This window comes from Solanum lycopersicum, chromosome 12, assembly GCF_036512215.1.
Source record: "Solanum lycopersicum chromosome 12, SLM_r2.1".
Lineage (NCBI taxonomy): Eukaryota > Viridiplantae > Streptophyta > Magnoliopsida > Solanales > Solanaceae > Solanum > Solanum lycopersicum.
Genome location: NC_090811.1, coordinates 2,465,873 through 2,492,208, shown reverse-complemented (window position 1 = coordinate 2,492,208; position 26,336 = coordinate 2,465,873). Strand labels below are relative to the sequence as shown.

At 31.0% G+C, this 26,336-nt stretch overlaps 4 protein-coding genes across 4 annotated transcripts; 1 reads left to right on the top strand and 3 right to left on the bottom strand.

Moving 5' to 3' along the window:
• Positions 1-344: 344 nt before the first annotated feature.
• Positions 345-2,224, top strand: LOC101264703 (small ribosomal subunit protein eS30z/eS30y/eS30x). Its single transcript, XM_004251606.4, has 3 exons — positions 345-474; positions 790-927; positions 1,999-2,224. Exons 1-3 carry the CDS (start codon positions 471-473, stop codon positions 2,043-2,045), a joined length of 189 nt encoding a protein of 62 aa, XP_004251654.1. The 5' UTR covers positions 345-470; the 3' UTR covers positions 2,046-2,224.
• A 1,101-nt stretch (positions 2,225-3,325) lies between these two features.
• LOC101264404 (IAA-amino acid hydrolase ILR1-like 4) lies at positions 3,326-9,992 on the bottom strand. Its single transcript, XM_004251605.5, has 5 exons — positions 7,421-9,992; positions 6,122-6,247; positions 5,289-5,603; positions 4,242-4,370; positions 3,326-4,037 (listed from the first exon to the last, which is right to left on the bottom strand). The coding sequence occupies exons 1-5, from the start codon at positions 7,781-7,783 to the stop codon at positions 3,630-3,632; spliced, it is 1,341 nt and encodes a 446-aa protein (XP_004251653.1). The 5' UTR covers positions 7,784-9,992; the 3' UTR covers positions 3,326-3,629.
• Positions 9,993-10,011: 19 nt separating this feature from the next.
• On the bottom strand, positions 10,012-15,938 carry LOC101264096 (meiotic nuclear division protein 1 homolog). Its single transcript, XM_004251604.5, has 11 exons — positions 15,796-15,938; positions 14,716-14,796; positions 13,777-13,893; positions 13,549-13,587; positions 13,359-13,466; positions 13,186-13,248; positions 13,025-13,076; positions 12,833-12,877; positions 12,664-12,743; positions 12,005-12,088; positions 10,012-10,244 (listed from the first exon to the last, which is right to left on the bottom strand). Exons 1-10 carry the CDS (start codon positions 15,796-15,798, stop codon positions 12,011-12,013), a joined length of 666 nt encoding a protein of 221 aa, XP_004251652.1. The 5' UTR covers positions 15,799-15,938; the 3' UTR covers positions 10,012-10,244; positions 12,005-12,010.
• Positions 15,939-21,764: 5,826 nt separating this feature from the next.
• Positions 21,765-23,336, bottom strand: LOC101263789 (transcription factor MYB36-like). The gene is made up of 3 exons (XM_004251603.5): positions 23,067-23,336; positions 22,659-22,788; positions 21,765-22,521 (listed from the first exon to the last, which is right to left on the bottom strand). The coding sequence occupies exons 1-3, from the start codon at positions 23,200-23,202 to the stop codon at positions 21,939-21,941; spliced, it is 849 nt and encodes a 282-aa protein (XP_004251651.1). The 5' UTR covers positions 23,203-23,336; the 3' UTR covers positions 21,765-21,938.
• Positions 23,337-26,336: the final 3,000 nt, after the last annotated feature.

The window sequence follows — 26,336 nt, the reverse complement described above, 5'->3', positions numbered from 1 at the left end:
ACCATAACCATAAACAACCCTACTCTCACATACATCTCTATCCTCTCTCGAATACATTCCTATCCCCTCTTGAATACGTCTCTATCCTCTCGAACACATCTCTATCCATCAGATACATCTATACTTTTCTCGAATACAACCCTTCCATTAGATAACGTATCATTTGCTATGTATTAGATAACCAAAGAATGTATCCGAGAACAATGAAAATTTTGAAACTTTGCAATTGGAATTATACATGTAATTATTTTCGGTGGATCGGGCGATTAGTTTCCCAATTGGATCGGGTCATCGTTTGGACTCTTTACCGGAGGCCCAAATTTTCACAACAAAGGCCCAGTACAGTTTCACGCATTAAAAACTTCCCTATAAATACAACTCTCCCAAAAACCCTAACCCTAGAATTTCAACTTCCGCAGCTCCCAAACGATTAGCAGCTTCTCCGACGACCGGCGACTCAGAAATCAACCATGGGTAAGCTCCGGCGACTCTTAAATACTTGTCTCTGTACTGCCAGTTTTTTCAATTTTTGCCATTTTTTTCTCAGAATAGGTACAATTATTCCGTAGTAGAATGGAACTATAATTACTGGATCTTCATCCACATAGAATATCATATAGACAATTTTAGTGTCTCTGTGTATGGAGTTTTAAGATATAAAGTCGGAATTTTGAATCTTGTTATCTTAAATTTGTCACGTAGAGTGGATAAAGGGAAGCAAAGACAGTTGAATTGTAGTAGTTGTTGAATATGGATTTAATTTGTAGGTTTTGATTTTGTTAATTGTAGGTAAGGTTCACGGATCACTTGCTCGTGCCGGTAAGGTTAGGGGGCAAACACCAAAGGTTGCAAAACAGGATAAGAAGAAGAAGCCAAGAGGACGTGCACACAAGCGTATGCAATACAATCGCAGATTTGTCACTGCTGGTAACATTGCTTTCCTTTTGTTGTTTCACTTTATGGAGGCAGTATGTTTACTGCCGTATATGCTTGAATTATATATGGAAGTATAACATGGAAGTATAACCTAATTGAATTTATGCCTATATGCAAGCAAAAGCAATAAAGTTTATGCCTTTAACCAAGTTTGTATCTTTTGTCCGAAGATAGTTGTAGTTTTGTTGATGCTCATTGATATACAGTACCTTCTAGTTTAAAATTATTGTTTCTATGGTCTTCATCTTATACATGAAATTGGCAAATTTATATTAGTTGACATTAGCACTCCTTTTCAGGATTAGGGGAAGTTTAAACAAGATTTGATCTGTGAACAAAGTAGTCATTGACAATTATACATAGATTGTATGTGTGTGTGTACAAATCACTTGTGTATGATCCATATTCTAGAGTATGCAAGATTGTGCATTGCTGTAAAAGTAGCTTTGCTGGTGCATGCTCCCTAGAAATCTTTGAATTTGAATCTTTGCAATAAAGAAATCTACTTCTACTTTTGGGACAGTCGAATCTTAATTATACATAATATCTATGTGGTTTAGTTTTGGTTTTATCTGTTTCCTCAAGTATATGATCTTAACACAGTGATGGTACTATTTCGTTTCTTCTTTTAAAGAAGCAAGTAATGTAACTGTTAACACCTGTAGACATACACAATGATGTTCAGAGATCAAATGTGTGTACAAATTGCTTATGTTCCTCCTTAGATGTGCATATACTCGAGTATACTAATTATGCTTGTATTATGCTGGTTACGGAAGTTCCAGGGAAATTTTACCTCATAGGATATCTCCCAAATCTGCCTTATTTTTTCTTGCATCTGCTACTAAGTAGAGTTCTGATTGCAGATCTTTAGTAAAGTATCTGAGCTGTTTAATTTAAGGTTTCCTATTTCTCTTCTCATAATTGTATGTTCCTAGCATTGAATCTGTTGTACTTCAATGAACAAGGGGCTGTGATGTTTCTTTTGTGTTAACCTTTTATCTGTATTTGGTCAATACTTGTATTGTATGTGCGCTTTATTTTGGTTACGTCTGCTTGCAGTTGTTGGCTTTGGAAAGAAGAGAGGACCAAACTCTTCCGAGAAGTAGATGACGACGACTTTAGTTATTTTAGGTTGAGGAGTTACTGCTTCAAAAGTTTTCATCTTTGTGATGTTTATAAATTTTGATTCTCAAACCTCATAATGAGAAAAGACTGGTGTTTGTAGGATGGATGATTACATTCTGTTTTGCAAGAATTAATTGAATTTTATCCTTTGGTCTTTCTACTGATTTTTATTCATCGCTTGAATGTTTTATGCTATTCATGTTTAATGATTCTTGGAGTCACCCTTGTTGCTATTGCTATGCTATTAGATCAGATAATACATGATAGAATATGTTTTTACAATAGTGCTATGCTGAAAACTCAACTTCTATTTAGGAATTTTAGAAATTATGATGTTGGAACTGTAATATGAACATGCTTTTACAATCTATATATGTAGTGCTATGCTGGAAAACTCAACTTCTTATTTAGGAAATTTATAAACTTTGATGATGGAACTATTATGTGAACATGAAACTAGCTTTTGACCATAGATTTTCGATTATTATTAGCAAATATTATTTTAGTGAAAATTTGGGTGAAATTTCACTATGTATTTGGCCATAGGATTTGGGAAATATATTTCACCTTTTTAGAAAAATATGATTTATACACACTAAAAGTTTGTATTACAAGTCAATTGGATGTTCGTTACAACAATAACAAATAGTGTCCATGACACTAAAACAATGTGGTAATTTGGAGTGAGTGCAATAAGAATTATTTCATACATCGTGAAGTAGACAAAGCACACGACTTTAATACCTAGAGCCAATTTTTAATAATTTTCATCAACAATCATATCATTATTCAATATTCACTAAATATTTCATCACTATTTTGATATTCACGTAAAAATTATGTAATACAACGCAAGCAACTACTAGAAAGGGTGTTTTTGTAAAAGATAAAAGATTGGGGTAAAATTTTAATTTTCAAAATATTTCAAATAATGAAATTTGGCCCAAATAATGAGATTTGACCTAAATACTAGAAAAAACTAGTATTTAGAAATTTAGGATATTTGATAAAAATATTTGCCAAATAATGACAAATTATATAGACAAATATTATTTGCTAAATTTTTCTCAAATATTATTTGAAAAATTTATGGCCAAACGTGCCCGAAGTATCTATGGTTTAGTGGTTGGTTCATAACATTAACACTAGTATATATTTATCATAAAAAGAAGCTAGTACAAGTGCACAACATAATTCATTTGAGTCTTCAAATACAACACCATTTTTAGGTGTTGGGAGGTGTTTCACCCTATCCAATATATTTAAGCTTAAAAAAAAAGAATGCATAAGCAAAAATAACTTGTTTACAGTTCAATTGTCTGTATGGGTAAGTACCCTTAAAGAAGCACAATGGGATTCAATGTTTATAACGTACAACAACTATACCTCAGTCCCAAATAAGTTGGAGTCGTACTTATGTGAGACATGATCAACCAAACTAGCTCTAACACCCAACTTGATTTGGAATAAGTTTAGATATCAAGTAAATAGAAAGAGAGGAACCTACTTCTGCTCGATTGCATGTAGCAGAAATTATTTTCATCCGCAAGGTCTCTCATAAGACCTTACAACTCGTCATGAACATTTTGATCTCGAGTGGTTGATTTCAACTGATGTTCAAGAAGGTAAGTCGTGGCTAACGATGCATGTAAAGCAACACCATATGGAAGTACATCTTCATTGACTCTGTAGAAAGGGGAGTGTCCTGACTCGAATCGTCCTTTAGTTTCATCAACCATTCCAAGTAAGTAAAAGCATCCAGGAATAGCCTCAGCAAAGAACGAAAAATCTTCTGTCCCCATCGTTGGTTTCATTGCTATGATCTTGTCGATACCAAGCATCTGTCCAGCTACATTTCGGAATTGTTCATGCAAAGCTTTATTATTCACTGTCACAGGGTAAAACGGCCTGTTTTTTGTGTCAAAATCAACTGTTGCATTGCACCTTTGTACAGCAGCTTGTCGCGTGATAACCTGTAAATTGTTTCCAACAGTACCGGAGCCATGAATTTGACAATATAAACGAATTACACACACGTAGAAAATAAACAGTGTAATATTTCACTCAACTAGTCGAGTTTTTACCATTCAATAGTCATGGCCACATTCATTTTGTGGAACAATCTTCAACTATCATATGATAGTTTGAGCATTCACTTACTAATATTAAAGATATACCTCTACGATTCTCTGTTTAAGTTGCGCGAAGCTTTCTTTTGAGAATGCCCTGAAAGTTCCACCGATTGTTACAGAGTCTGGTATAACATTAAACGCGCCACCACCTTTGAACTTTGCAACTGTAACAACCTGCAAAATCATACGCCTTTGAGGTAATCGATAAATAAGTTGTAAAGGTCAAGGTAAAGTCCTTGGAGAATGAAAAAGGTACGAGTATTGTTCTTGAACATTTAAAATGATTATGTTTATTTTACAAGTGTTACTATTCCATGAGATACTTCTGCATCGATCCCAAGAAATTTTGAGGATGCTAAGATAAATGTGCGGTCATACAAGATTAGAAATGATCACATTCACAAGAAGGTTTAAGTAGTACATATCGAGTATAAATTGATAGAATATCATTTGAGATAATTTGGTCATGTTCTATGTCTACCTCTCGATGCACAGGTAGGTGAGGGTGAAACCATGGTGAGTGAATGTGTTAAAAACAGGACGAGGTAAACCTAAAATCACATGGAAAGACGTTGTCTCGAAGAATCTACAATTTCTTGGGATCCATGCACATTTAGCGAATAGAATAAAATAAAATTACATGAAAGGAAATTGTCTCGAAGAATCTACAATTTCTTGGGATCGATCCATGCACATTTCGCGAAACATAGGATATAGTGGAAGAAAAAGATCTATATAGACGATAATTATTAGTCGAGAATATGATTTAGACATGTTTGTACTTTTATTGTAGGTCCAATGTTTTCTAGTAGTGGTTTAGCCTTAAGGAAAATTGGAAAAATATCGACAACTTGTGTACATTTGCATATAATATTGGCTTGAGATGAATTTAGTTAAGAGTAACATGATCAGTAAGGATTCACATAGCCGACCCTAAACTTGCTCGGAACTGAGGTGTAGTAATGGTTGTTGCATAAATAACCTTTGCACAACTGCTAGTACATATGCAAGTTTTGAGATATATGTGCATGTGCTGGTATTCACATGATACTAAGATTAACGAGAAAGAGTTAAGAGAGTGAGAGCGCGCACCTGTGAATCCAAGGGATCAGTTTCCCGCGAAACAAGATGTTGTAAACTAACTACGATGTTAGAAGCTGCTAATATTGGATCTATAGTGTGCTGAGGAATTGCGGCATGACCGCCTTTCCCCTTTATTACTGCCTCAAAGAAGCCACTTCCAGCCATGATAGGGCCAGAACTGGCAGCAACAGTGCCAATAGGACTCATGGGGGAAATATGCAGACCGAAGATGGCATCAACATTGTCAAGTATCCCAGATTCAAGCATTTTCTTTGCACCTCCACCTCCCTCCTCGGCTGGCTGAAAAACCAAAAGAACAGTTCCCTGCCATCAAAAAATTTCGATCAGTGAATCCCCGGCTCCCAACTCAAAAAACATCCATGGTTATTCATATATGTTGATCCAACTGTTTACTCCTTGAACACAGAACTAATATCTTCAGAACAAGCTATATAAGTGTGATAACAATTTTAAGTTATCCGACTAACAAAGGCATTCTAAATCCACTTAAATCAGTTTGAAATGCATAGTAACAAGAGGACCAAGTCAGTTGAATGAAGAAATTCACGTCTAGAACTATGCTGCTCGAACTCCCCAAATGCTTCTGCACCCAATGTCGGATTCTCTAATAATGCACCCGTTTTGGAGGATCCAACATGCACCTGATAACATTTTTAAAGAGTCCGAGCAACATAGGTCCAGATAACCCTTCTAAACTGAACTATCGACAATCTACAACTTCTATATATCAAAAGGTAACTGAGAGCAACTACTGAACTTTTATCTATTGAGCAACTTTCCCTCATTCAATCCAAGCTAAGAGAGAGAACTACAGTATGAACCTGCAAAATATCGCGCTGCTCTTGAAGAATCTTAGCAGCACCTAAAAGCATAGCAACATGGGCATCGTGTCCACAAGCATGCATCTTGCCCGGAATTTTACTCTTGTGTTCCCAGTCCACTTCCTCCTGCGCCAATCAACATCATATTGAAGGCAAAGTGCAACACAAATAAGTTACATGTTAGAGTTTTAAATCTTGAGTTCTCCTCCCCCAAAAAGAAAATATATTGTTACAAACATCTATCACAAATTATCAACACATACGATAAGGCAGACCAACCTCACATTGTCATTTGTCTAAACTATCAAATATTGACATGAAAGGAATACAACAACAATTACGCTTCAATGTTTAACAAGTTAGGGTCAACTATACGTATCCTCACAACCCATGTCATCCCATTTAAGCTCATCTCATGCCAATATAATTCCAAAAGAAGAAAAAGAGAACTAACATGACTAAAACATTGACAAGAAAGGAATACAAACCAACTCCGTCTCAATCTCCAACAAGTTAGGGTCAGCTATATGAATCTTCATCAGAAACCATATCACTCCATTATCGCTCATCACAGTCCAACATAATTACAAACTTAAAAAAAAGTACTAAAATGACTAACACCTTGACAATAAATGAATATATGTACATACAATTAGAAATGCACATAAAACATACAATCTCTAACAAGTTAAGGTCAACTATATGAATCCTCACATACCATGTCACGCCATTTAAGCTCAATTCAAGACAATATAATTCCAAATTACACAAAGTACTAACATGACTATAACATTGACAAAAAGGAATACAACAACGATTACACCTCAATCCCCAACAAGTTAGTGTCAACAATATGAATCCTCACATACCATATCTTTCTATTTAAGCTCATCTCAGGCCAATATAATTGCCAAATAAGAAAAACATATCTAACACGACTAAAACATTGACAAGAAAGGAATACAATTACACAACAACGATTACGCCTCAATTCCCACCAAGTTAGTCTCAACTATATGAATCCTCACATACCATGTCGCTCCATTTAAGCTCGTCCCCGACCAAAAGAAAAATACTAACATAACTATAACATTGACAAGAAAGGAATACAACAACAACTACACCTCAATTTCCATTAAGTTAGTGTCAACTATATCAATCCACACAGACCATGTCACTCTAATAAGCTCATCTCAAACCAATATAATTGCAAAATAACAAAAAAATACTAACATGACTAAAACATTAACAAGAAATGAATATACAAACACACAAAAAACCTAGTAATTGGTAAAACACCTGCATAGCAAGAGCATCCATATCAGCTCTAAGAGCAACAAAGGGTGGTTTTCCAGTTCCACTAAAGCCAACAACACCAGTAACAGCAACAGGGTACTTGTAAAAAATCCCCATTTTATCAAGCTCATTTCTAATAAGTTTACTAGTCTCAAATTCCTCAAACCCCAACTCAGGATTCTCATGAATAGTCCTCCTAATTCTCACTATCCAATCAAAAAGCTCAGGTCTTTTTGCAAGATTCAAGAAATTAACAGAAATATTTGCCAACTCCTCTTTGTTCAAAATAGAAGAAATTGATAAGGTGGGTGTTGCTAAAAAATTGCATAAAATGGAAAAGGCAACAACCCATTTCAAGAAAACCATGATAAATTATTTGGATGAAAATTTTTTGAGTTCTTGAAAAAAAATCTACTTTTTTTTTTGCCCCTTTTTTGCTTGTAGTTTGGGGAATTCAGAATCAGAATCTAGCTGACTAGCCATAAGGGTGTGTTTGGTGAGGGGACACTAGAAATGTTTTGCAGGCGGTGCGGTTGTGGTGCAGGAATGAAATTGTTGTTCTCTTAATCAAAGATCATATGTTCGAGTTTTGGTGTGAACTCAAATGAGCTTGTAGCTAGATCTGTCAAAATGGTCTTGACTCGCAAAGCCGGCCTAACCCACCTCTTGAATGTAGGCCCAACCCGCTATCCTCAGAGATCAGCCTATGGGTTATGAATATTTAAAAGTATTATATATATATATATATAAATGTAGTAGTGTTTTATTTGTAAATATTTTATTAATAAATATGATAAAAACATAAAAAAAAAACAGGTCTTAGCTTGTTTTTTGTGGAAGGAATTGTTGAATGATCAACATTTTTCCCCTAAACCTTGCATTGATTATTATGTATTTTGGTTAGTATTCACCAAAGTATGAGATTCATAAATGTACTTCTGAAAGTATTCGCTGAAGTGTGATTCATAAATGAAAATAAATTTGTCTATATTGATGTCCTGTTCGTAGACGTCAACATTCAATTCTCTACTCCTTCTAAGAGAGTAATATTGTTTATTTTTTTATTGAAGGGTCAACCCGTCCTAATCCGTGATTCGCTTAGGGCTGGGTTCGATCGCTATTTTTATTGGTCCTTTAACTAAAAGAGTCAGTCCACCTAACCCATATAACTTTCTAGCCCGTTAAGATTGGATCAACCCATTTTGACATCTCTACTTGTAGCACATGAATCTAATATGGGTACTTAGTCATTGAATAGAAAACAAAAACAACTAACTAAGAAGAGATATTTTGCAATATTTTCTAGTTTTATTGATGAAAAATATTACGAAAAGTATGTGTTTTGAGAAAATAAATTTACTAAACTAAAAAGAAATGATTAGTTGAGTAGAAAAAATAAAGTTTCACAAGTGACATTTTCGGTTTAGTATCTCCTCCCCAAACGTCTCAACTCCTATTTCTGCCACCCCTCGACTAATTTACCCTTCCCTTTCACCATTCGTTCATATACCCCTATAGTGTTTCAAACGTTTCAAATATATTTGTGTTGATAAATTTGTTAAGAGAGATATAATTATTATTTTAATATTGTTATATTCATACCAGATTCTCAAAACTATACTTATTTTAAAAGATTAACGTACACCTAATATCATTTTCAAAGAATACGAAAAACATATATTGTTGCTTTCACATATCTTTAGATATCTGTAAGGATCATTGTATACAGAAATTTGTTGTAGAAAATTGAGATTTTTTTTGAGAACGTTACCATTTGTGGTCCATGCTCATACAAAACTTTATTCTATTTTTGTTTTAGTGATGTTGTTACCATGGCCCTTGCCATGGGCGGACCCATGTTGGGTCTTGGTGTTCACCCGAACACTCTCGACAAAAAAATACATGATATATATGATAAAATTTTTGTATTTTTATAAATATATATATTTTGAATTCCCTTAATAACAAATAAAAATAGATGGCTCAATAGTAAGACAATAGTTTCAATTTATTTTTGTTTTAAAAAAACAGTTATGTTTTTTCAAACATTTTTTATTTTAAAAACATGGCAAAATTGTGATTTTAAATCCAACAAAATTCAAAAGACCCATTTCGAAAGACTAATTTTACATATTTATATTTTTATTTTTCGAACCTTCTGAATGAAAATTCTAGTCCGCCCACTGGGCCCCTTGCCATTAATGTTTGACAATGCACAAATCGAGAAATGATATAAAATATCATGTGAATTATTAAAGAGCAACGTTCTAAAATACATGGTTTAAAATGTACTATTTAAAAAAATAATAAAAATTCACAACATTTTTTTAAGAATTTGAATAACATAGATTTTTATTTATTTGACGTGTCTTTGCCAAATTTTTTTGTACAAGTGTCATTGTTTAAAGGAGAATTGATTGACTTTTTTTTCATTGAAAAAATTACAATACAAGTAATGTGATCAATAAATATATGTTTTTTTAATGTTTGCTACGTTATATTTAAATATCTTTGGTAAAAATCTAGACTCCACATAGGTCAATGCATAAAAATAAATAAAAAGAAAATATACGATGGAAAAGAGAGGAAAGATATAAAGAATTTCTACGATTTAATCATTGAATAAAAGAAAATAGAGAATTTCAACCTCTAAAAAGAATACAAGAGAATGAAATTAATTTTCTTTAAAAATTAATCACAACCATAAAAATAATAAGAAAAAGAAAACTGCAATGGATGCTGTATCACATTGCTTAATGAATCATATAAGTAACTGCCAAAGCAACCAACATTAGCACATAAGCTATACCTTGGTCAATTGCAACTCCTGCAAAAATCAAATCAATAAAAACACATTTAACTTATTTGCATTTTTGAAAAAAAATATAATGAATGTATATATAAGAAGTATACCAAAAAATACAAAAGCTTATATTTAAAAAAAATTCAATTTATGCTAATGAAACCTAATCTTGTAAACATACAATGACAACTAAAAGGTAGATATCTTTAACTAAAAGTTTCGAGTTCATAACAAAACAACAAAAAAATATGAAGAACACTTTCTCCATTCACATGCCACTCAAGGAAAATCCAAATTAGTCGAATTTTCTACATCTTTAATAACAAGTACTAAATTCGAAATTTTGAGAATAAAAAATTCATTAATAGTGAGCATTTTATACCTTCATAAGCCTATTTGAATCTAAATTAATCAACTAGTATACCTCAAATATACCATACCATATAAAAAAGGTGTATAGGCAATCTATGTATTATATACATCACAACATGTCTTTAACTCTTATATACTATACATAAGTAGATCTATTTATCAATCAAGAATTGTTCATTCATACATTATTATAAAACCTCAAATAAAAGAACATGATAGAAAGGATAATCCCTTAAACGGAGGTCTCATGTTTGTTCGAATTCTAGTCAGGCTTCAATATAAATATTAAACACCCAGGGGGGAGGGGTGAAGAAAGAACTTACCATCACTTGTAGGAGCAGGAGCAGGCTCAGGTACTTGAGCATTGATAGAAGGAATAACCAAAGCCATAACCAAACCAAAAATAGCCATTAAACAGAGTCTCAACACCTCCATTTTTTTTCTTCCTTCTTGAGAGTTGAGACTCTTTCAATGTTTTGTTTACACAAAAATAGAAAAGTTGGGGTTTTATAAATAGGGAAGGGAATTCTTAATACCTTATTAACTTCCTTTATTATTTTATGAAATTTTGGTTGTAAAGGATCTCCACTCAGTATACACTCTGTCAAATTATATTTCTTTCCAATTTAAAGAGGATTCAATAATTAATAAGTTTTTATTAGCCGTTAATAAAGGGACAGGTGTAAGGTTGAGATTTAATGCACGTTATGAGTACAGATTGTTTTTAGGTGTACAGTATCAAGAAATAATTTGTGGACCTATTCCAATTAATGAAAATTCCTTCCCCACTTTGCCACTTGCCAAACATGAATGTTTGTCCTATATATTATTTCCTTATTTTTTTTTTCAATAAAATAGAGTTGGTCGTTCCTTTTTTGACGTTTTTTTAGCTGGCTAATAACCGTTGTTGGGACTTTATTTCAATTATTGAGACTTTAATTCAACCGCTAATCATTAGTTCCAATCCCCCAAACTGACGGATTAATTTAATATTACATAAAAAGTACTTTACTGCAGGGTGAAATGACACCTATCTATCCAACAATGTAAATAAAGTCTCCCCACCTAGTATGGTATCCACAAACAGTTTTCTACATCCTCCTCCGCGCTTTTTAGCACGAGATTTTGAGTCTAGCATGTCTACCATTTCACCACGTAAGTGTCGTAAGGGAAATATACGAATTGAACTTACCATCTTTAATAGAGAAATCTATTTTCTAGGAGAGGATAAGATATATAGACATTAGCAAATTAATATTATGGCTATTAAGCTGCCCAGACTACATATATGACAATGCTTTTAAGATCCTTCAAATTTTATTATAGCAAAAACCAACTCCTATACCTCTGGACTGAACAAACATAGTAAGAGGTAAAAGAACATAAGGAAAGCATATGGCAAACTAGCTTACAGGCAATTAAAGATCACCATCAGTAACTGCAAGAGGAGCCATTGCTGGCAACTCTAAGTAGTCGAAGTCATCTGTTATTCCGACCTGCCATAAGACAAGAAAAATACTAATTCAACAGTGTATCTGCATTTAGTTTGTTTCTTCCAATCATTTCATTATTTGTCTTTATTTCAGTCTGTAACACAAAACCTTTCAAATTTGAAAATATGATCTAAAACCTTAGCACAAAAAATTAACCATTTTAAACTGAAACTATTTATTTCAATGGAGAAAGGCGATAATAATGAAGTTTAAAAGCTCCCAACAAGAAACAGTGAAAGAACAAAAGAGAAAGAGAGGTTTATAGGGGGATAGGATCAGGTGTAAGTGGCCACAAGGGCTTATGGGAGGGATGGAATTATTAGTGTTAGAGGAGAACTCCTTTTTACAAGTAGAGGGAGTTGATGTAATTTTGCTTTGATTTTTTTTTTAAATAAGTGATGGTGTTACATTAGTAAATAAGGTGGAGGGACATGGTAGCAAAATCGATATGAAGTATGGCGAAGTGTCTTTAACTTTCTAAACCTCTTCTGATATATCCAAGGGATGCATGATCTAGCAGTAGTTCACAATCCTATATAAACAAATTAATGGCTCTTTATGATGGATTTGCTTCTTACCTCATTGTATAGGTGATCAAGTTGCTCTTTTGCTTGGGGAAAGTTATTGGAACACCATTGTCTCAATGTGAATATGTTATCTGTATAGAAAATACATATGATGGTTAAGAAAGAGAACAATAAGGGAAGCATACAAGGTAATGACTGGATAATGCAGGAACAGTCAAACCTGTCCATCTATTAGCTGCTGAATGGGCAACTTCAATCGCCTTCTCTGTAAAAAAGAACTTCCCAAATCAGGAAACACCCACATTCTGGTAAAAAGAAGCATACTGGTGCATGCAGATAGACAGCTGAATAATAAAAGATATTGTCTGGTAAATACTATTGGAGCCTAAAAAGTATGCTCAGAGTTCCTTACTCATTGCTTCAATAGTAGCAGGATCATTATCAGCATACTGCATCAACTCTTCCTGAATGAGAAAATAATCTCACCTTAATTTTTTCAGAATAAAAATGCTAACCCATATTCATCTAAATATCATATTAATTTGCAAGCTCCAAAACATCAAAGGCACGGACCTTAAGTTCCTTATGTTTCTGTTCAATAGCTTTCAGCTCATTCAAGGCCTCTTCTCGTGCATCCTAGTAAAGCCACAGAAGTGAAAAATAGAAACAGTCTGTTAATTAACCTGATCCATAGAAAATTATGTCAAGATTATCCTAGAGGACCATATAGAACTTGGTATACTTACAGATTCTTCACGTCCCTTTTTCAAGGCCTTGCATTGTTCAACAAGTTCAGTGTGCCGCTTATTATTGTTCTGGAGATCAGTCTCAAGCTTTCTATGGACAGTTCTTAGCTGTTGGTTGAATGAACATCACGTATGAAGCATCTGAATTTAAATATGACAAGCACATGCAAAAATTAATCCAAACACTTACCTGGTTCCCAGCACAACTAGGCAGACTCCAAAAGTATACCTAGAATTTGTAATTCATTTAACATACTTGTGATTGATTGTAAAAAATGAACATGCTTGAGATTCTAAACTTGTGGAGGGACACGGATGATGCTCTTATAACACATAAAATATAGATGATCAATTTTATGCTTAGCAGCAATGGATTAAAAAGACGATGCTGTTATAACACAAAGCAGATATTACTCACAGAAGTCCCTATCTTGTCTTTAAACACAAGATCATCATCAACCAAAGATTGGATAACATCTTTCACTGACTGGCTGATTACACCTTTCTTAGGGCCCGACTTTTCAAGCTCCTTAAGCTGAAATGACAAGGAATTGAAAAATGTAATACTAATTAGATTATAATGCAGGAAGAATTACACTATAAATAAATAAAATGTGATTTCTCCTCCAGTAGTAATTGAAAGATGTTGAACCTATTCCAGAAGGCAACATGTGTTCTTCTCATGGATGGTGAGGGTCAGAAAGAACAGGACAAAAACAACTATATATGAAAAGAGTTTGGTGGATGAGGCAAGGTGAGACTCATTCTTGAAGACATAAAAACAGACACCACAAGAATAGCCTGGTCATTGAGGTATCTCCAGTTTTATAAAGGAGAAGACAACTAAGAGAAGGTGTGACTGTTTCTTTCTGACTATCTGATAATTATCTGGTTAAAAATATCACAGGCCAGTGTCAAACAAGAACCTTTCAGCTACTTCAAAACTTTTGAGATCTCCAGTAAAACATCTAAAAGATCCCCTTCTAAATTTGATTAGCATAAATGGTGCCAAAGATTTAACAAACACAGAGTAAACCCTTAAATAGGCATTCTTATCAATCCACAGATGAACACTGGTGCAAAGCATAATAGATACATAAAGAAAAAGCAGAATGATGCTAAATTTCTCCAAAAGTAGCAGATTTCATGATAGAATCGGGTTCCAGTGAAATAAGTCGCTAAAACTGGGTAAAACAATGAAATAAAACGTAGGAACTAGTTGTTTTCCACACCTGATGTGACTGTGACATTAAATATGCACCAATACTAAAACCACTAGTTGAATAAATGTCATTGATCTCCATCGTTATTTTGAATGATTTATAGCAAAAATCAAAGGTATAACTAGTACACTTACAAGGAAGAAACCTTGTGAATCATAAAAGATCTGTAGCATTTTCTCTCGTTTCTCATCCAAGGAAAGACCTCTTTTCTTCGACTGTATCATAAAAAACAGGAGTTGAATATTGAATATCACAAAATGCATATGCATCAATGCAACATACTTCAATCAAATTGGATTCAATAGAATTCAGAGTTCAAATTAGACTTCTAGATCTACATGATTTACACCTTATTTTTTCCAACTTCCAATGCTAAAAAACTACATTCATTTAAATTATCAAGCCTAATAGCTATCTCAGCGTGATAGAGTTCCAAACATCCTGTTCTGTTGAGATAGTTACATAAACCACAGGTACATTATGCAAAGAGCCAAAAAAAGGATTACATGAAAATTGAAGAACAAATAAAATAGCTAAGAATCCACACAGTCACCTGACTAATTACAATACCAGTAGCATGAGCCAGATACTGAACTACAAGAGTAAGCCTCGTCTATATGAATCGACAACAAAGAGAGCAGACTAATTGAAGCTACAGAAGCACTTCCTACACTGTATCTAATGCAGTCAACTACATAACTCTTTCCTCTGTACAAATACAAACACATATGTATATTCAAAAATGATGTTAAACTGTGGTATCTACCTTAATCAGAGACAAAAACTAACTTCACTAGAATATATACATCAATTACTGAAACAATTACACCAAGAAATCTGAAAAATTATAATGGAGCTGGTAAACTCCATTTCAGGATTTTGAAACTGCGAATCAGATCCAGCAACATATTCACATTTGTGCAAAGACGAATGAAAAACAATCCATACATGAATTCATTGATGTTAAACTGCGATATTAACCTTAATCAGAGTACAAAAGAACTTCACAAAAAAAAAATACATCAATCACTGAAAAACTTCCACCAAAAGAACTCAAAAATTGTAATCTAACCAGTGAATTTCATTTAACGATTTCGATACTGTAGAAATCAGGTCCAGCAACGTAATTACATTCGCGCAAAGCAGCAAAAACACACAGATCGATGAACACAAATTGATAAGCTACTGTTAATAGAGAATACAGAAATACATACCATTTCGAATCACCGATGATCGGCAGTTGGCTTTGTTGCAGTTGAAACTGAACGGAGTTGACAAATTGGGAAGAAGCGTATTGAAGAAGAATCCAGAAGATATTTTTGAAAAAATTGCTTTATTTTGGCGGGAATATTTTGGTACTGAAAAAATTAGCTATTTATATAGACCCGGTTTATGTAGAAAAGCAAATAAGGGGTTGTTTGGATTGTGTAATACTAAAGTGATAATACGAAAAATATTTTGTTTTTTATTTGGTTTTAGCTTTTGATTTTTGTGATTAGTAATTTTGAAAAATTTATATTATATTATTGCGTTATTTTTATCACATATTACACAATAGCACTTCTATGTTTTTTATGGGTGGACTGTTAACTATATCTTAATTTCTATCAGTTTTTCAAAATAGATATACATATATATATATATGATTTTTTTCCGAAGTTACCAGGTGCACGTGCACCCCACTGTATAGTGTTGATCTGCTCCTGTATATATCATATGGTAATGATAACCTTCTTAAGAAGACTTTCAATCAAGGTTAAAACTGAAAGTGATAATATTTTCGTGTTTTACCTAGGGTTAAACAAAACATATCTCTATGTTATACTTCTTCAGTTTCTTTTTACTTATATATCATATGCAAGTCCACACCTATATAGTAAGGATATTGAGACGCGTTGATGAGTTAATACAGTTGGTTAAAATCTTTTTTCGCGTGATTTTGATTTCTTTTCGATTGCTTCTCTTATTCTCCTTCTTTTCACATACTCTAATTATGAAATTATGGTAAATATTGAATTGAAGTAAGTTTCTTTTATTTTTTCTCCACACAGACTTTCTATCTCTTTTCTTTAATCATCTTTCACACAAAACATTACAAAGAGAAAATGTCATAGTCCAAATTAATGGTATTTATTGTTCGATTTGATCCAACAGATTTTATGAATTCGTTTATTATGGACAATATCATTATCAAGCTTAAAATTGCGTCTACCATGTATATAAATTTGTGTTATATATCTTATAAAGTTTGTCACTTAATTCCCACTTTCGTTTTAAAGCAACGATTATCGTCTAAGTATTATATATGTACACTCTTTCTTCAAAAATTTATCTTAAAACCTATTTATGACTTGTTTTCATCGATCCGAATTTTATCATAAATCTCCTTTTATTTTGCTATCTATTTTTGGTCAAGACATTAATATTTCAATGTCTTTCGTACCGTCTACTAAAGCGGACCTTACATTTACATATGAAAGTAAGAGATACCATTAATATTCAATCTTACTTCAAAGCAGAATTAGAATTTGAAGTTTATAAAATAAAAAATTCTTTAAATTCGTGTCTTGGCTCCACTTCGGCACACATGAAAAAGAGCTTTCTTTTACTTCATATTCTTCTTTTTAAGTACTTTTTAGTGTGTTAATTTTGAGAATAGCTATATATTCACAGTTTAGATTAGTTCGATTGATGAATTTTGAATATCAGATAATTATATCAAATAAAAGAATTACTAATTATAGTTAAGTAATACATACTCTCAGAGTAATTTGTTACTTGATCATAATAAATTAATGTTTGTTTTGATAATTTTTTGAATTGGTTTTTGATTAATTTAAATTCATAACATGTATTAATTTGATTCAAATCCAGCTCGGCTCAATAATTCGCCAATCCGCCATGAAATGATATAACTCTCTTTGTACTTTCGAAATATCCGATCTTTATAAAAACCAAAAAAATCTCAATTTTTAAATACATCCCTTGATAGACAAGTTAATTAATTTTCAAACAAGTACTAACCAAAGAATTCAAAAGGTAGATTTGATACTTATTGGAGTAAAATAATTCCCACTAAGTTAATTTGATGCATTTTTTAATTAGCACATTGAACGATGAATAATTAGTAATTGTTAAATCATTCGTTGTAAAAAAAAGTTGTATAATTTATGATTTTGTTGGATAAGTATTGACGATTGTACAATTCAAACTTAATTTAGATAAATAATAAGTGGCCTCTTTAGTCTCCATTGACCTTAATTAGCACATATCTTATAATTTCATAAAAACAACAAATAATAGAGATAATAATTAAGTTGACCTCTCATCATATAATTGATGCTTAGAAGATTTAAAATAAAAAAGAATAAAAGGAAGGATAGAGAAATATTTGCAAACTAATATATAGTAATAATAATAGTAAAAATTGTATATAATAGCAAATTGTTAATTCAAATTAAATATTATAAATATATTTTGATTTAATTATAAACCATGGCAAACTATTGCTATTTTCGCCACTTTCCCTGATGGAATCTCGCTCGCCACTATCGTTTGGCGGCAGTTTCGCTCGCCTCTCTCGCTTTTTATACTAACATTAATGTATAAAATGTGTTTGTGTTTGTATAAAGCGAGAGGAGATTGTATAAATACACATATTTTCGTTCCCCTCTCCCAAATCTCGCTCTCCACTCTCCCGAATCTCGCTCGACTCTCTCATTTATACAATTAGAAACGAAATGTATAAATTGTGTTTTTGTTTGTTTAAAGCGAGAAAAAATTGTATATACACATGCAAATACATATATCTTCGTCCTATACACTTATAATTATACAATACAAATAATCTCTTGCCAAATTTTCTTTTGTCTTTCTCTCTTTCTCATTTTTACATATATAGATTATACAATTGATCTTTTGTATACAACTGCTTTCTTTTGTATATGTATAACGAATTGTACAATTGTTTTCTTTGTATATGTATAGCGAATAATACAATTGTTTTTTTTATATATATACAGCGAAATATACATATTTATGTTTGCTATGGAGCGTAATTAGACAAACTTTATTATATCATACAAATGTGAATTTTGTGTTTGCTATATGTGAAAGTTGAACGTAGTACCAATTTTGAAACTAAACAAGGATATTTCTTTTGAAAAATCAGAATTACTAAACTAATTTCTTACACTACTTAATAACTTCATATGCGTCGATGGATTAATATTATATTAGTAATACTAATATACAAGTATCCAAATTATAATGTAATTACATAGTAATATCTATAATAATCATTAATTGGTAACTTGCATGTGTATATACAGTCCAATCATCGAGTGTATTTATTCAAGTGATAATATAAAAGAAGAACGAAATAAAGAGAGATTATGAGACATTCGTTCGGAAAATCTGATCTCATCAAGATAAGTGAAGCAAAATAAAAAGATCGGTGGCCCAAAAACAACAAGACAGTAAAGGAGAAAAGCATTAATTAATGTTTTCTTTTAATCTGTTCAAATTTTGATAAAAATGTCATTTAATTTATTCGTGTAATTAGTCGATGTGCGACGAGGCTCGGGGTCTAACCTTAGCCCTAACATTATGGCAAACCCTAAAAGGATAGGCTCACCTTAATTAGTTCAAAGAGGCATCAATTATTATGTGGAAGCTTAATTAATTAAAATATTTCAACCACACTAGCTAGGATTGAAAATTATATACTTGTTTTTTCCCTTATGGGGGTTTATTATTTATTATATTCAAATTCAACTCTCACCCTTATTGGTTTAAAATTGATTAAATAATGTCTAGTTGACATTAGCTAAAGCTAAAAGAACATAAATTTACTTACATTTTTGTCTTAATTTATAGGATAGTATTTAATTAAATACATAATATAAAAATAAAATATATATTCTTAATATTTATGATCTAAAATAAATTATACGTAAGTATTTATCGATGCTATTATAAATTAAAAGTGTCAAAATGTCTAGACTTACATGCAGACGCAAGCATTTATTCGATCGTGAAGACAAGATGCTTAATTTTATCCACTAATCCTAATTAATTATTTATTAAAAGTTGGCAATCTAAATATTTAATCATTTATTGTTTTCTCTACTAATTAGGACCGATATTATTATTTTCTTACTATCTCGTTCTTTGATTATTAATCATAATTACTTGTTATTTCATGAGTTTTCATTACTATATTATTTAATACGTTCTCGTAAATTTTCTGTTTTCCTTTTTTTTTTTAGTGTGTCTTTTCACTACAATATATCTGTCAATATTTCATTTTGTTATGTTTTGATTACTATATTATTTAATACGTTCTCGTAAAGTTTCTGTTCTCCTTTTATTTTAGTGTGTCTTTTCACTACGGTATATTTGTCAATATTTAATTTTGTTATGTTTTAGTTGAGTTGATAGTCTATCATAAATAGTCTATGTATCTACGATTGCATACACATTACTCTCTCCAGACCCTACTTGTAAAAATACATCGAGTGTGTGCGCACGCATGTGTGTATTTTATTGTATCGAAGAGCATACGAAAGTGGTGAAACGGTAAGTACTTGCTCATCTTATTCAGAGCTCTTGACTGAAACATGCAACCATATACCAAATCATAATTTAGTTGATATACGAATTCTGACGATCATTAAATCTCAATGCGGATATCAGATATCGAAATAATATAATAAAAGAAAGACCAAGTAGTGAATTAGTTTTCCAAAATCACGTCAACACGTTATGAATTGTCTTTGAATTGGGCAAATTCATGCAATATTCATGACTACGTACTAACGAGTTAACAAACTTGCACGATGCTGACAATTAGTGACAAAATTTCAACATTTACATGCATTCATGAACAACTTGCTTCACAAGTTAATTATATATATCGTATCGATATCAATTAATGACATCGATTATTCAAGTATAAGTGAATTCAAGATTTAAAAAAAATAAATCAAATTTCACATTTGATAACGTTGAATTAATTTATAATGATTTCAGATCAAGTATTTACAAGAATTTTTTAATACTAGATAACTAATGACATTGATTATTCATACAATGGTAGATTCAGAATTTGAAAAAAATAAATATGAATACCGCGTATAAATTTACAATAATAGTTGGATTTCCAATATCTAATAGAATTTTTAATACTGATATCAGTGATATAGATAAAAGTTACTGAATTTCTATCGATCTATATATAAAGCTTTGGATATGCATTGTTATTTACCTCATTTTGGTAGCGGGGTAATTAAAATATTGAAGAAAATGTAATATATAATGAGTGATTATTAATTAAAGAGGCAAATTCAAGAATTAATTTTTTCATGAATATAATTATTTATTACTCCATACACATGGTACTCATTACAAAAGTTATTGAGTTTTATTGGATTCGTATATTATACTTAATTTAGATTCGACTTTATAGTTTGTGTGAATATATACACTAAATTATATGAAAGGGTTTCAACAATATATATGTATATGTAATTATTTTTAGGGAAAAGGAACAAATAACCCGCTGAAGGACGTAAATGATCTTCGTCATTTTTTTGAGATATCGATGTTCTAGCCGTTAAAAAATTAGAACATATATATCCATCATTCTAACGAAAAATTAAATAGGGACACGTGACACAATCTTATCAGTCAATTCAATATTTAATAAATGTCAGGTCGACAGATAAGATTATGACACATGTATGTCTGTTAGACCGTTAGTATAAAGAACACGTGACACAATTTTATCAGTCAATCTAATATTTAAAAATATATGCTCTAAGTTTTAATCGGAAGGCGATATATTTTCTAAAAGTTTAACGAAAAGTATCAAAATATCATTTACGCTAGTTCGAGAATATATTTTTCATATTTAATTCCCATGCTATATAGCTAATACTAAACCGGATTAACAAGAAAAGGATAAATTTGAACCACTTTTATAATATTAATTACATATATAAATTGATCGTATAATCTTAAGGACATATATGATAATATGAATCGATAATATAACTTTAGAGATATATATAAATCAATAGTATAACATGAGATAATATTAAATTATTTTCGATCGTAAAAGTTAAAGTTGAATAGTCATCATGATCATTATTCACAAAAAGGATAAGAAGAAAAATAAAAATACACATAACTCTTGACTATTAAATAGTCATATATATATATATATACATACAACATTATCTAAAAACCTAAATTAGTAGCTAGGGACCTAAAATAGAAAAATAAGTGCAAATCTTAATAAAATAAACCTTCTTGTCCCTCATATTATTTTCTTATATTAAATATAGCCCCTTAGCTAATTTTCAAATCCTTTGAAAAGTTGATCAATTTCAAGAATATTATTGTAATATGAAGAATTTGGATCAACTCCTCCTACATCATTTTCTTGAAAATCAAAGCCATTTTCAAGAATGTCCTCATAGTAAGATGATGATGATGATGAAATTCCAGAGCTCGAATTCATATAATTACGATCTGTGTTAATCGTACTTTTCGAAAACATTGTCGGACACATGCTGATTTCTTCGAAAGTAACACATTTCTGGAGAATTTGACACGAATCGAGAGAACCATCTTCTTGTATTGTTGCATCATTTCCTTGAATTTCCATCAAGGTTGGAAGAGGGAATTGATCACAATTGGTCACATTTGGGTCCATATGACTTGTGAATGTGTTAGAATAATCCAATTTCCCATAATAATTTCTTGAATAATTGTGATTCAAATCACTAGAATTAATATTATTGGTGAAATTGTACCCTATGTTTATAAGATTATTATTTTGTGCTGCCAAATGTTTTTTCTTCAACTTGGTATTCCAATGATTCTTCACGTCATTATCTGTCCTTCCTGATAAATTTGCAGCTATCACCGACCACCTTAATTATTCACCAATAAATTTCGTTCAAACTAAATATCAAATAATATATTACGAAAAATAAAGTTAAAATAAAGACATGTGAAAAATTAAAAGTTACGTTTAAACATGTAATTAAATAATTAAAAGACCCATTACCTGCTTCCAATTTGTCTATAAAGAGTTAAAATAATGTTATCTTCTTCCTCAGTGAACCCTCCATGTTTAATATCTGGCCTAAGATAATTAAGCCATCTTAGCCTGCAACTTTTTCCACATCTTCTTAAACCTAAAATAAATATTTTTTTAAAAAAATATTAAAATGTCATTAAGAAAAAAAAAATTAATTTTTATACACTAAACATGGTGCCTAGCTAAAACATAACTATATATATATATATAAAAAAAAAAAAACTTTCTATAATAAGTGGAATTTTTATAAGGTGGACAAATTGCTCTATATTATCAATATATATAAGTTGAATTTTATCATGTAACATTAAAAGCGAAGATATGATTATCCGTATCAGAATCGGAGGAGGAAGGAAAATAAAATAAATTAAAAACCTGCTTTTTGAGGCAAAGAAATCCAATTGCCACTAGTGCCATTTTTCTCAAGATAATTTTTGAGAATATTATCTTCCTCAGGAGACCATGGTCCTCTTTTAACTTTGGTTTTGTCACAACAAGGAGCTCTTCCCATGATTTACAAATTATAATTAAAAACACTATGGCTTAAAATTTTATTTTATTTTTACACAAAATACTAGAATGTCTTAAGAAGAAACTTACAATAACTATATATTAGTCTTTGTTACTTTAAAAGTAGCAAACAAAGAAGTCTTAAGTCTTACATTATATATAAAGAGAAGGAGGGCATCCTTTTACTTGTATTTTTTTTCAAAAAGGTGGGGGGTGGGGGGTGGGGGGGGGAGGATGGGGGTGGGGGTAAACTTGACTTGGTCAATATTAAGGGAATATTTGCAATTTCGGTCCCTTGTTTATCGATAAAGTTTGATTTTGATTCTTGTAATATTTTGATATGCAGATTTAATCGTCAGAAAAGTATGTGTTTTGGGTCGTTTTATAAAGGAAATAAGTGATATTAGGCTTATTTTTAGAATTATGATACTTTTAAATATGAAGTAACGACGATATATATTATAATTTAGCATATAATAATTTATCAAGTTTGTAAAGAAAGATTTATTGTTAGAGGAATCAAAATGAAGGTAAGATGTACTTATTCAGACAAAAAAAAAAAATTTATCAATAGTTGAAGGACTAGAAGTGCTAATTTCCAATTTCTATACTTTTAGAAAATTATTTTCATTTTATTAGATAAAAAAGAACTTAGTCAATGTGTGTTTTAAGAGACTTGAGGGGGTAATTTGTAATTGTAAAATATAATATATCCTTTTTTTTGTTATCAACTATATGTAGAGCCCACAAACATTTACTTGGCTCATGGTTGAAAGTTCAACTTCTTTTACACCTACTAAACTTTACTATTTCTTAGAAATTTACATCTTACAAAGATTGAAATTTTTCTTTATAATATATGTTATTTTATCATAGTTTATATGACTTTTTTTTCTTTTTCAAAAGATTAATATAAAGTAATATTAAAAATCGTTACAACATACATAGAAGAATATTTCCTCTAATAGATCAGTAAATACAAGACATGTATTTTTCATGTATCATCTAGTTTTGACCGATCAAGATAACTCTTTATATAAAGGAAGAAAGTTTCGGGAGGGATTGTGGAACATTCAGATATATAGTCATCGAAAGTTTTTTCCTTTGTTGACTTAATTTGTCTTGCTTACCGTAGGCAAATATATACATCAGTACATGTTTTTTCATCAAGCATGCCTAAATATGGTGTGCACGAATCTTCGGTCAAGATGAACGAAATATTTCACGAAAATCTTAATGGAATTTCATATCGTCAGACGTTTTCTATATGATAATTCTAACTCGATAGTTTAAATCTTGAAACCATACTTAGAAATTAGGACAAAGGAAAAAAAAAAGTGGATTTGTTTCTTCAAATTATCTAAGCAAATTAGTTTGGTTGTCATTTTTTTATTTTTTTTTCCTTTTAACCTGCAGGATGGGCTTTGTCTTCTAAACACAATGTGATTCCAAGCCCAAATATTCAACAAGAAGCCCAAAGAGCCCAATTAAAATTGGGATGATTTCCAAAAGAATGGCCTTATAGCTATAGTTTCGATAATTGCACTCTATAGTTATAGTTTTGTCTGCTATTGAGGTTACGGTTTATGTATCTCTGTCAGTTTGTATATTTCACTTGAGAATGTATAAACAGGGCAACTATATACAAATTCCGTATTTATATATTTAGGATTTTTTTGGAAACTCTGTTTGTATATTCCAATTTCCAATATACAAATATGATATTTATCATGATTTTTTCATAGATTATATCAGTAGGATAAACATATACAATATTCTGAATTTATACAATAAAGAATCGAATTATACATATCTAGATTTATACAAATAAGGCGAATAGCAAGATTTGAGGATACTACAGTCGCGAACCATATTTTTCTTAAACTATAGCTATAGTACCTAATGCATGCTAAATGTTTGTTATTTTGCATGATTTTCTCTATTTTCTAATCTAGCTACTTTTTATATGGATAAAAAATTTACTTTTGACCTTGATGGGCAAACGACATTTAAAAATTCGAAATCACCCACTTTTAAGGTCATTGAATATAATTTTCTAGTAAAATGACACTCAAGTAACTACTTTTAGCAACCCTTATATAGAATTTATTTTATCTCTATCACATCATTTCGTAAAAAAATAATAATCTTGTATATCACTATATTTTATAAGATACATTTAAATTTCAGACTCGAAATAAGGAGAAACGTGTGTTTGGTATAATTTCTATTAAAAAGTTCGAACTCTCACTATGTATAATAATTTTTTTTAAAGTATCGATGTTTCGAATAAATATGATCTTGAGAAGCTATGTTTGACAAAATTTCCTACTTTAAAAATGTTACAATTGGGCTTGATACAATCACTTCTTGCAAGTTTTGGGCCAAATTCTCTTTAACGTAAAAATCTATTTTGATATTATTATTTAATTTTGTAAACACATTTTGAAACTTTTTGGTACATATATCTATTTTTTTTTTTATATGCGGTGTCTGAAATTAGAATTTTACAAAATTAAATTTCAAACACAGCGTCTGGAGTTATATACGATTGAAGTTCAAGCAACGATAGTTTGATTTTAGTCACTTTTGATAATTTCAGTTCGAAGTCAGGCACAATAACAATTCACACATGTTGCTAAACTCCAAATAAAAATGACTGAAATCTAAAAAGAATGATAGAACTTCAGTCATATGTAGTTTATAGACATTAACCGTATAAAATTTCAAACAAAGTGTATGAAGTTAGACTTTGTTAAGACTAACTTCAAATAATGTATATCTATTGTTATCCCAATATAGATAAACAAACACAAGTTAAACGACGATGATAATTTTATTCGAAATAAACAGACAAGTTTACACGAGCAATGTTATAATAATATGATGGTGTTTTGTGCGCAAGTTGTCCTCTATCATCTATCCCATTCTATTCTATAACTCGTTATATTATATAATATCATATTCGATAAATTTATTGAGCGTGAGAAAATATTGATTTAGAGAGTGTAATGTTAGAATATCTGGTGAGAGTGTTGTTACTATAGAGATGTTGAATGTTTATTCAATTTTGAATTTTTAAATTAATATATATTCAAAGACAACAATTATTCATGAAATTTGCATACGTAGTTC